Source organism: Candoia aspera, chromosome 7, assembly GCF_035149785.1.
Source record: "Candoia aspera isolate rCanAsp1 chromosome 7, rCanAsp1.hap2, whole genome shotgun sequence".
NCBI classification, from domain to species: Eukaryota; Metazoa; Chordata; class Lepidosauria; order Squamata; family Boidae; genus Candoia; species Candoia aspera.
The window spans coordinates 33958022-33970383 of NC_086159.1; the positions used below are offsets into that span (position 1 = coordinate 33958022).

The 12362-nt window shown below is 37.1% G+C and overlaps 1 protein-coding gene across 1 annotated transcript in view; it reads left to right on the forward strand.

Moving 5' to 3' along the window:
* NUP205 (nucleoporin 205) overlaps positions 1-12362 on the forward strand; it is a 62423-nt gene that overhangs the window by 33722 nt on the left and 16339 nt on the right. Inside the window, exons 17-29 of the mRNA XM_063308636.1 lie at positions 1039-1176; positions 1417-1606; positions 2134-2254; positions 2983-3064; positions 3561-3725; positions 4223-4347; positions 4769-4883; positions 5310-5459; positions 6421-6495; positions 7214-7371; positions 8062-8142; positions 11403-11594; positions 12015-12285. Coding sequence (XP_063164706.1) covers positions 1039-1176; positions 1417-1606; positions 2134-2254; positions 2983-3064; positions 3561-3725; positions 4223-4347; positions 4769-4883; positions 5310-5459; positions 6421-6495; positions 7214-7371; positions 8062-8142; positions 11403-11594; positions 12015-12285 — 1863 coding nt within the window. The remainder of the gene's footprint in view (positions 1-1038; positions 1177-1416; positions 1607-2133; positions 2255-2982; positions 3065-3560; positions 3726-4222; positions 4348-4768; positions 4884-5309; positions 5460-6420; positions 6496-7213; positions 7372-8061; positions 8143-11402; positions 11595-12014; positions 12286-12362) is intronic.

The window sequence follows — 12362 nt, forward strand, 5'->3', positions numbered from 1 at the left end:
AGATTATGGAACCAGCTTGATTGATAACTGGCAAATAGAGGGAGAAAACGTAGAGGCAGTGAAAGACTTTGTATTTCTAGGTGCAAAGATTACTGCAGATGCTGACTGCAATCAGGAAATCAGAAGACGCTTAATCCTTGGGAGAAGAGCAATGACAAATCTCGATAAAATAGTTAAGAGCAGAGACATCACACTGACAACAAAGGTCCGCATCGTTAAAGCAATGGTGTTCCCCGTAGTAACATATGGCTGCGAGAGCTGGACCATAAGGAAGGCTGAGAGAAGGAAGATCGATACTTTTGAACTGTGGTGTTGGAGGAAAATTCTGAGAGTGCCTTGGACTGCAAGAAGATCAAACCAGTCCATCCTCCAGGAAATAAAGCCAGACTGCTCACTTGAGGGAATGATATTAAAGGCCAAACTGAAATACTTTGGCCACATAATGAGAAGACAGGACACCCTGGAGAAGATGCTGATGCTAGGGAGAGTAGAGGGCAAAAGGAAGAGGGGCCGACCAAGGGCAAGGTGGATGGATGATATTCTAGAGGTGACGGACTCGTCCCTGGGGGAGCTGGGGGTGTTGACGACCGACAGGAAGCTCTGTCGTGGGCTGGTCCATGAAGTCACAAAGAGTCGGAAGCGACTAAACGAATAAACAACAACAAACCTATACATGTAGAGATTTGGAGAAGAATTAAGATGCAGTGGTATTTTAAAAATGTAAGCGTGTTAAAAAATCATTTTTCCCTAATGAAGTTTTAGGAGGGACTTAGAGGTAGAATGGGAAGGAGAGCAAGGCAGTGAAAAGAGACTGATCGTTTGATTTAAGAAGAGAGAAAAGAGCAGTTCAGAGAAAGGGCAAGGTTTCAGGAATAAATGTGGTAAGAATTTAGTGGGAAAATACGGATTTTGCACTTCTTTGAATTTTTTATATGGGAAAAAGAAAGCAGAAAATGAAAATGACGATAATTATGTTTAAATTTGTTCTGGTGAAGTGTAATCGGATAAGAGTACATAAATGTACATTTCATTTTCTAGGAGAAGAAGTAATAGCTTATAAACCACCTGGGTTTAACCTGATGTATCACCTATTGAATGAATCACCAATGTTGGAATTGTGTCTAAGCTTGCTGGAAGAAGGGGTTAAACAGCTAGATACTTATGCACCTTTCCCTGGTATGTTGCAAGTTTCTTTTTAATTAAAATATTAAAATACCCACATGGTTCTAGTATTGGCTGTTGATTGAAAAAAAAAGCTGCTGAATGAAAAGTGGCAGTTCTTGAAGGGTTGTTCATGTCTTTTGCTTCCATCAGTGTACTTGTATAGACTCACAGTGAATTATCCCATCTCCCCTTTCCCCCTGTGGGGGAGTCATGAATGTGTGATCCATTTGTCTGATTTGTTTTCTTCTGTAGGAAAGAAGCATTTAGAGAAAGCAGTACAGTATTGTCTTGGGCTGCTCAATCTAACTCTACAGAAGGAGAACCTTTTTATGGACTTCTTAAGAGAAAGCCATCTCTCTCTCATTGTTACCTCACTAGAGCAGCTGCTGCAAGGAATCAACCCTCGGACTAAAAAAGCAGACCATGTGGTGAATATTGCCAGGTAAGTCCCAATAATTTAGAAAGACAGCTGTGCCTGTAGAGACGCTGTGTTTTTACTCAGAGTATGATAACTTTTCCAGAGGTTCCTATATCATGAGTGTTTACACAGATTTTCATTAATCAGCTGGCTTCATAGAAATAGAATACTGTCCCTGTGTTCCTCTGATTCATAGGAGTGAACTGTACATTTCTCAAGAACAAGTTCTCATGTTCTGAGCAGTTTGTGTTTATATGGTGAAGAACATTATATTCTAATCTGATTTTACAGACTGTGCACATGGCCTGAAGAAATTGGGATTTAAGAAACAATCAAATTAAAGGATAAAGTGTAGCTGGTTTACTCTCTAAAGTATAGGATAATGGTTTGAATAGAGTTATAATTCCAGGTACATTGTAGAAAAATACAAGTACTTAGCAGGGTGGGGGATTTCATGATCAGGATGAACAGGTAGAATCTACATTTCTCTGGCATTCTAATCAATACATTGATTGCTACCTCTGCTACTGCTATAATGTTGTATTTTAAAGGTACCTGTATCATGGTAATACCAATCCTGAACTGGCTTTTGAAAGTTCCAAGATCCTGTGTTGCATTTCTTGCAATTCTAATATTCAGGTCAAACTGATTGGAGACTTCACACAAGACCAGGTAATTGCAGTTAATTTTTTAAACAAGAAAAAAGGAATGGTTATCCAGTTATCAGCAAAAGATTTATTAGTAGGAATGTGCAAATGTTCTGGGCTTGAACCATTCCATGAATGGAACAGCTGGTTTGAGCTAGTCTGTGTCCAGACTAAAACACACATTTTTGTAAGTTTTGATCTATATTTGGAATGAAATGGGTCTATTTTGTTTTGGATATAGACTGAAAAGTGGCTATTCCAGGCAAAAGTGGTTTGGTGGGGGGGAAAGCAGGAAAAACCTAAGGCTGGATACTTTCCTTTGTGATGGCATGAATGGACATAAGTGGCTAAGCAGAGAGGGAGAGAAGGGAAGAGAAGGTGCTGGATAGATGGGGGACGGGTAGTGTCGCACATAAGGCATGTGGAAGAGAGGGAAGGGAGGTGATGATGCTCCCGAGCCATGCTCTAGTCACCCCATAAAATCATTTGGAGATCCCTCCAGAGTTTATTTCAGCCGAAGCCTGGAACAACCAAAACATTCCAGGTTTTGTTTCTGCTGAAACATGGTGCATCTGAAAAGATGTAGCAGAACTTTTGGGATGTGATGGTTTGTTTTGAATTCAAGCACATTTCTCATTTTTTGTGCACTCCTATTTATTAGTTACATTCTAGGTTTGTATATATTTTTGTCCATATTTCAGTAAGTCATCTTTTAATATGTCATTATCTTACCGTCCTTAATTACAAATCTAGAGTATCAGCCAGAAACTAATGGCTGGATTTGTGGAGTGTTTGGATAATGAAACTGCAGAAGAAATAATTAATCCTGACGAAGGTATTAAAGTTGTTCATTTTATTTTAATTTTAATTTTCTAAAATGAAAAAGACTTGTTTACTTGCACAATGTTATTCTTTTAATTTCAGAAGACAGAATAGCAGTAAATGACTACATTCAGAAGTCTACACTATTTTAAATATTAGCTCTTATAATTCTGAACAAAATTATAGTTAGCCTGCCAAAAGGCTGAGCAAAAAATTATATTTAAAAAATGGTTTTACAAGTATATTAGTGTTCCCCTTCCCATACCTTATATTTATGGGTGAGCTGGTGATGGGTGAACTGGTGAGCTGGTCAGTACTTTGGAAACAAATCGATTCTTTCTGAAACGCTTTAACAGAAGCTTTCATACTTGTGTGTGTGTTGTTCGTATGAAAAAGTTGCAGATGATTGTAAATTAGACATGTCTTTACTAATAGATAATACATATGAATTGACTGAATGCTTTCTGGATAATCTACTTTCAATATAAATGTGTGTGCTTGATTCTAAGAATTTGAAGTGGAAAGGAAGCAGGCACCGATCTTCCATGAAACAAGGATTAATATTCTGAACCTTCTTATTACCTCTCTGGAGTGCAATCCACCCAATCTTGCTCTGTATCTCCTTGGCTATGAATTCAGGAAGCCAGTCAGCACCACAAACCTGCAAGATCCAGGTACCTGGCTGAGAGTGCCCTGATGGTAGAGAAGGAGTGGGAAGTGGTGATTTGCCATCTGGAGAAAATCAACCCTCACTTGGATAGTGATATTTTATTTTATTTTATTTTATTTTTTTATTTTATTTTATTATTTTAGTCTTGTCTTGTCTTTTTCTTTTCTTTTCCAATACAGTATAAAGCGATGGTTTTTTATGTATGGTACACAGCATAAATATTTAATGTTATACCTGTTAAAGTTAGTGCATTGTAGAAAATGTATCTACATGTAAATTCTGCAAAATCTGTGTACTATTAGGTTCCTTTCATATCCCATTTATAATAAAATGCAACATTTAACTAATTTTATAAGAAAAAACTCTCAGTTTTAGTTAGTGTAGTACAAAGTACACTAAACTTTTCAAACAGAATGAAATTTGGTTTTTTTATTTTCCATGTGAATTGCATGATTATGCCGTATATACTGCTTATCTAAACAGGTGTCTTAAATCTTTAAGGTGTGTTGGGCTGCCCTCGTACTTGCCTTCATGCTATTTTGAACATATTAGAGAATGGCACTGGAACAAGATCTGATCCCACTGCAGTTCGGGAATCCCCACATCTAGCAGAGTTGTGTTACCAGGTATAAAAGAAATTTTGAGTAAAGCTGAATTTAAATTTTGTGTGTACAGCCAATCAGCTTTCAATTTGTGGGAAATGTTTTTGATAGTTTTATAGTGCTATTTTGATGTTTAAAATAATTAATTCCACAATCCTATGTATATCTACAGAGAAAGATATCTCTCTGAATTCAGTGGTATTTTCTTTCAGAAAACTGTATACCTGAATTCTTCACTTTATAGCATTGCAGCCTAAGCTGATTTTTAAGGATAGGGCTGTTACATGTGAGTTATTTAAATCACTGAACGCCATTGTAATACTTCATTATAAGTAATTCAGCTACAATTGTTTTTACCTGATTTTCTTTGTAAAATTTTAAAAGGAGTGCATGGTTTTGTGTATATACCCAAACACACACACATGAATTTTCTTCGGATTAACAGGTGATCTATCAGTTATGTGCGTGCTCAGACACATCAGGCCCAACTATGAGATATCTGAGAACTAGCCAGGATTTCTTATTCTCTCAACTGCAGCACTTGCCATTTTGTGTCAAAGGTAACACTTGAAATGCACTCTAACTGGATGTATTTTATTCTGTTGCTTTGAAACATTTATTGTTTAATTCTCGGTAGAAATACTTTAGTCTTGCAGTAAAGCTACTTATGTCTCAGAATATTGGAAATCTTGTCTTGGCAGGAAGAGAAAAACTTTTCCCTTCTTTTGTGGCTCTTCACCCATCCTATCCTTTCTTTTTTGCTTCTTTTCCATCTCAGCATTGGGAAAGAATGTATTGCAAAGCATGATCATTGAGGCGTCTCATTTAGGAAGAGTTTACAGCTGACTGGACCATATTGCAATATGACTGTTCTCGAACAGTCTTGAGTTAAGGTTTAAAACCATGGCAGACTAGAAGTGGTGGTTTTTTTCAAAGTGTGTGTAGTTTACTGTGCTGTTCTGTTTCTGTCTGTCACTTCTAATCAGAGCATGAGATTCCTGCCTTGAATCAGATGTCATGGCTAATGAAAACTGCGTCTATAGAACTGCGGGTTACTTCACTGAACCGCCAGCGCTCTCACACACAGAGGCTATTGCAGCTCCTTCTTGATGATGTGCCAGTCAGATCTTACTTAGGTAAATGGAATTTGGCTGGTTAGATACAAGGGTCAAGACTATTCTATCTAAAGGCCATTTTCCTTTTTTGAAGTACTTGTCACTTTCATATCCAGTTGTTATAACTTCCACCATAACATTTTCTAGTATTTCTCACAGAGAGCTTAATGTTACGATTTTAGGAGTGAGGGAAGCAAGCATTACTTAAATAATGGAGAAATTGGTTTAGCCAAAGTTGACATGTTAATAGCAGTCAAAGATTATTCAGTATAACACATAGTTCTTGCCTATTAACAGGATATATAGCTAGAATGTTCATCTCTCTCAAAGTAAAATTAGGATTGGGTATAATTCAGATTTCAGTGTGTAATTCAGATTTCCGAATGTTAAACAAAAATTAAGAGCAAAGCCCAAAATAAGTTGTCTTAGGTCCTAGTTCTCACCGATCTCTATCCTCCTTGCTGAAAGTAGCAGTGAGAATGACCTGTCTTGATTCTCATTATTCATGTATGAAATTACCAGTATAATGCCATAATCCCCAACCCAGGCACAAATAGAGCTCCACAGGTTTTTTGTCTCTCACCATGTACATGTTAATGCTACAAATTGATGAAGCAGTAATGTAATTTTGAGACTGAAATTCATTCTGTCCTTTCTTTGAGGAGTAGGGCTGGCAAGCCAAAAGTTTTTCATCCCTGCAGTAACTAAGGCAATCATAATGACATATTATCAATATGTAAAACATTCCCAAAAGGTGCTTAGCAAAATATGTTAGTGCAAGGGAAGCACCTCTGTTCACTTCCACTAACATATGGAGGGGATTATGGCATTATACTGATCATGAAAGAAGATTGCATCTTTCAGTTGTGCAGCTGCTTCAAAGTACACAGGCATTTTGTATTTTATTGTTTTAAATTTATACTGCAATGAAGTTGGGTGGCCTGTAAATTAATATTAATTTTAAAAAAATTGATTTTCTTAGCTGATGGTGAAGGAGGGATAGAAGATGATAGTCGTTCTGTCAGTGGATTCCTTCACTTTGACACTGCTTCCAAAGGTAAGTCACTTGTGAAGACCTGCTTTATAGATTTTAGTTAAGAATAGAGTGACCGTTATACAGACTGCTGCAGCAAAACTATAGTCTGTCCTGCATTTTTTGCTTGCTTGTTTGTTATAATCAGAACTTTCAGAAATTGTTGGAAAAATCACAATACAGCTTAATTTATAAATGAGAAATATATTTCTGTATAGTATTATATGCTTATATAATCATTCATTTTTTGGCTTCTAGCATACATCTTTTGTATTATTTCTGTGCTGTTTTTCAACACATGAAATTCCATAGCACTGTATAAGATAATACATTAGTAAGCAACATTACAATGAAATGAGTGGGAACATTCCAGAAATCGATAAATTATTTGAAGTTTATTGGGATTTTTTCCCCCTTTATTAATTTCCTAAAATTTTGTATGTTCAATATGACTAGCTTGAAGGCAGAAAACTTAAAACAAATGCTAAAGCACTCACAATTTTGTTTTGCGGATTATAGTTACCTGCTGATTAGAGCTATATTGTTTCAAAATAGTGTCTCTATCTCATGCGGGAGCTTTATTATGCACTTGTGATATAGATATTAATAGGAATAAAGTGTAGAATTATGATAAATAGAAAAACATAAATCATAAAGCTTGTCATTTATATCTTCTGAGTTCAGTTGAATTCTGATCCATCTGATTTCCAGATATTTCTAAATAGATTTCTAATATCTTCAGTGCACAGGAAAATCTTGAACATCCTTGATTCAATTGACTTCAGTCAAGAGATCCCAGAACCTTTGCAACTGGATTTTTTTGACCGTGCTCAAATAGAGCAGGTCATTGCTAACTGTGAGAGCAGGAGTGCACATGGTCCAATTATCTGCAATGTGAAGGTCAGCAAGTTTTGAGAAATGTTGATATTGTAAGTAAATACATAGAAACACACTTTAAGAGCTTGATCTACGCACAGTTATACAAGTGTAAGTCCCCTTTATTTCACTAATTCTTATATACATCATTCCCCTATTAAGCCTGAGTCTGAAGCAAGGGTTTGAAATGAATTTTTGTTCCTGGCTTTATTAGGGGACAGAGTTGGTGGCTCGATAGTACCTTCCAAAATGTGTTTGGTAATTCTGGGATTGAAAATCCATTTTTAATATTTTTAATATCCATTAGTGTTCTTCAGACCTTTATTTTCATTTGAAAGTTAGTTTTGGACACACACACACACACACACACCTCCCTATAAAGTTATAGTCAGTTTCTTCCTGGTATGTTAGTTGCTTTCCTTAATGGAGAAAAATATAGTTACTACATTGAACTGAATGTCATAAAGGGACAACTGACATTCCATGTTGGATACTGTACTTTTCCTGGCTAGTGTCATTAAAGCATGTCATTTTATCTAGGATGAAAGTAAAATTGGGTAGGAGTAAGAAATGAGTGAAAAATTGGGTAGAAGAAAGAAATGAGTGAAATGAAATGGACAAAACACTCTTCACAGCTAAGACAAAGAGTTGGTTTAGGACTGTTACTGTGCATTAGACCAAAAGACATGAGTTTTGTCCTTTTCTCAATCCTAGCATCTTCACAAAGTTCTGATTGCTGAAGTTAATGCCTTGCAAGGAATGGCAGCCCTTGGACAGAGACCTTTACTTATGGAGGTAAAAAACAGTAGTGGCAATATACTATTATTTGCTTTAGTAAATTTTTACTAATTCTTTGCTTCAGTAAATATTTATATAGTGCTTACCAATTTGGAAATGATTATAAGCATGTTGTGCTGCTGGTTTTCTCTTTCTTGAAATGATCCTGCACATAGAATCCCAGTTTTATTACTACTTTTAAGAAATGGGGATTTAAAAACATCTAAGATTGTAATCCACAGAGATGTATCCAGTGTCTTCTTTTTTAAAAAATAATTTTTACTGAAAGTTTTAATAACAATAGTAAAAGAAAATACACACTACATGCAAGTGTCTCTTCTTCCCATAACCCATCCCTTATCCATATGCAAATCCATAAATCATTAACATTTCAGCCCTTGTGTCAGCAAATGTCTGTAAAGGGATCCCAGATTCATACAAACATGTCTTATTTTAACCTTGATCAAATAAACCAACTTTGTACTCCTGTAAGGTTTGAGTCTGATCCTAACTCTGAAAACGAAACTTATCTTGAGCCAGAAGGGGAAAACGAAACTTATCCGGAGGGAATTGTGATGGAATATGATCCTGGAGAGGAGGGTGATGTTATGGACATTGCTAATGGAGCACGAGGGTCTCCTCTCCAGGGGGAGAAGCGCACACGTAGTTCTGATTCTCTTCAGCTTCCTTTTAAGAAATCCCGAAGAGAAACGCATTAACTTTCTGAGCTTTTCTAGTAGGAATTGCTGATAATTTCTCAGTTTAGCAGGATTCTGTACTATAGGACAGAACAATAAACGCTAGAGCTAGACATCTGATTTCTTAGTCCTAAATCTTTACAGGAATTGGGGAAATAGAAACCAGGAGTGACTCAGCAGAGTGGGAGAAATCGGAAATGCTGATTGGACAAACTTCAGAGAGAGGTTTGCATCCTCCAGTCAGTGCTTGAGAGAGAAGAGCAGAGAAGCATGTGAAGCAAAAGGCAGCCTGATTGGCTGCAGAGGAGAAACAGCACGGAAAGGATTGCTTAAAAAGGCAAGCGCTCCAAGAGCAAGCTGCTGGAGACAACCAATCCTTCAAGCTCACAGCATCTGCAGAAGAGTCCTTGCTGGAGTCGGGAGGCTCGCCTGTAGCCAATGCAGAATCAGAGCCAGCTCCTCCTGCTGTCACGGACCTGCTTCCTTCACACACCACTCCAGTCGAGCCTAGTCTTGCTGTTCCAGCTGATCATAGTCTTGCTTCCAGTTCCAATCCTTGTCTCGCTGTTCCAGCCAAGTTCAGTCTTGCCTCCAAATTCAAGCCTTGTCTTGTCACTCCAGCCAAGTCCAGCCTTGCCTCCAGTTCCAAGCCTTGTCTTGCAGATCCAGCCAAGTCTAGCCTTGTCTTGCAGATCCAGCCAAGTCTAGCCTTGTCTTGCAGATCCAAGCCTTGCCTTGTCATTCCAGCCAAGTCCTGCCTTGTCTCCAGATCCAAGCCTTGCCTTGATGCTCCAGTCAAACCTTGCCTAGCCTCTGTTGTCAAGCCTAGTTTGGCTTCCATGCTCAGTCCGAGATTCGTGCCTCAAGCCTCCTCCTTGCCACGTGCTCTGGCTACACCAGGTCTTGCTGCCTCATTGAGAGGATTAGCTGAGTTCTGCCTTGCTGTCTTGCCATGATCTCCTTCTACTTCTGAATCTACAGCCTGCCTTGTTATCCTCCACTGCCTGGGTGGACTTGATTGAACTGCACTGTCTAATCTATTCTGAGGTCTTTCATTGTTGTAAATAGTTAATTGTAAATAAAGAATTTAATAGTAATTCTGCCTGGCTGTCTCATAGTCTGAACAGGACAACTCCTTCCTTTTGCTTTTAACAATCTTAATCTTTAGTTAATCCTTAGTTCATTCAGATGCTGTCATAGGATTTGATTTTTTCCATTTTTCTTTTTCTCATCTTGAAGATTTCTTCAAAACTTTAACCAACTTCTTTTGCAAGTCCAGTAATAAGTCCTTATCCAGGTCAATTTCTTGGCTTGTCATTTGTACTTCCACTTTAGTTGTTTCCTCTGTCTTATAGTCCTTTTTTTAAAAATTTCCAGTACTTTCCAGTATTTCTGCAAATTCTTTTATGTTCCAATATTTCTGCATCATGCAAAATTTATTTCATCTCTTTATCTTGTAAATCTTCCATAGTCTCTTTCGCATCAGTAATTTCTTCTTTAATATCTTTAGGACATAATCTGTTCATAGAAGCATGTATCATTGCTGAAATTGAAGCTATTTTTTTACCCCATTCTTCAAAAATCTGAAGTATTTCAAATGTCAGAGCGTTTTCTGTCATTTTGCAAGTTCCAGTGCTAGCCAAACACAAAAGATAGAATCACTTTTTTTTTCCTTTTCTGCCTGGAATCTTTAGTCCCTACTGGTATTCAATTTCTAAAATCATAGTCTCAAGTTGCTGTTTTGACTTAAGATAGACTAAATAAGTTGGTTCTCATGAATGTACTATTCATTTATATAATTATTTCCAAAATCTTTTAGCAATATTCCATTATTCCAAGTTTGTCTGGTCCCTTAATTTTTTTATAACTTTCCTAAATCAGATTCTTATTTAGCTTTTTGTCATTTATTTCTTATTTATTGCTTAAGTTCTTAAGCTTATAGTTAATTTTTCTTTTATTCAAAAACAAAGGTAAACTCACCAGGTAGCTTTTCAAACTTGTCGTTTTGAAGATTTGTAATGTCCTTAAGGTAGTTGAATAGGTAATATTCAAAAGTGATTAGAAAGTGAGTGAGTGAGCTCAGTGTCCTTTAAAAGTCTTTGCTGCAGTTAAGAGCATGATGGTTCCTTCATCTCCCGGCACTCAAACCTGTAGGAAACCTCTGTCCTGTGGTCTCCTTGTGAGGAGCAGCTGTCGGGGGTACCAGTGGATAATCTCTCATCCTCTCATCTGGAGAGGTTCCGTGGGACCGGTCTACTCACTGGCCCTTCGGTCTTAGTTGCAGTCATCGTCTCCGCTCATTTGGAGATGTCTTAGCTCTCCATTTCTCCCCCAGAAGCCCCCTCCAGTTTCTTCTATGATTTCTCACCAGTTGTTTTCAAAAACGTTTTGATAGTATTTAAAGGGAAACCCCATGAAGAAAATAATACAAATTCCTTTTATTCAGCTTTTTGTCAAAAATCCCCAAGGGATTTCTGACATGTACATACCCTGTCTGATTGTAAGCTGATATGATATTAGTGTAACTTGATTAATTCTTTTTTGTTGTTGTTAGTGATTTTTTTTTCTATTGACTGTCAGGAAATCAACACAATTCTTCAATACGTTGTGGAACGGAACAGGCTTCTTCAGTGTCTGTATGCAAAGAAACATGCACTGGAGTCCTGGAGGCAGCTGGTTGAAATCATATTAACTGCCTGCCCACAGGACCTGATACAGTCTGAAGATAGACAACTTATTATCCGTGATCTGTTACAAGATTTGCATGATAAGGTAAACCTTTAAAAATATACTAGTACATTATGTTGTTTAAAAGGAGATTCTTCTAAAATTAAATTACGAAAATTATGTTTGTTTTTGCTGAGTTGCTATTTACTAGCAAAACTTTCTATGAAAATATCAGTGCTGTAGTTTCATAATGTTACAACTGTTTCCTAATATGAAATTGCCAAAATACTTTTTAAACTTACCTCAGCAAAATTTTAACAAGCTTGGAGAAACATGATTACTTTTTTGCATCAAAACACAGAGTAAGAAAGGAAAGAAGGAATACAGTATATCAGAGACAATTTATGTTTGAGACTCATTTTCTTTATTATTTGTCATGTTCTAGTTACTGTCATCTGCATGTGTAAAGATGATAGAAATCATGTCACTTACATGACTCAAGATAATTTCTTTTCTTCCCATAAGATTTTGAATGATGATGCAGCTCAAGAGTTAATGCCTGTTGTGGCAGGAGCCGTGTTCACTTTGACTGCTCACCTAAGCCAGTCTGTGCGAACAGAGCAAAAAGAGCCATTTGCTATTCCTATGCCTGGACGTTCCCAATTTGTCTCAATGTTGGATGGTCCTTTTGCTACATCACCTGGTTCTGAAGGCATGGCAGTGGGATTTGCCTCCATTGGAGACTCTTCTTTACATATCATATTGAGAAAAATTCTGGATTTTATTCTGAAGACTGGTGAATGCATAAATCAATGTTAACTTATTGGAAGGGGATTCCATAAATGCCAATATGGGATTGAACATAATTTTGTT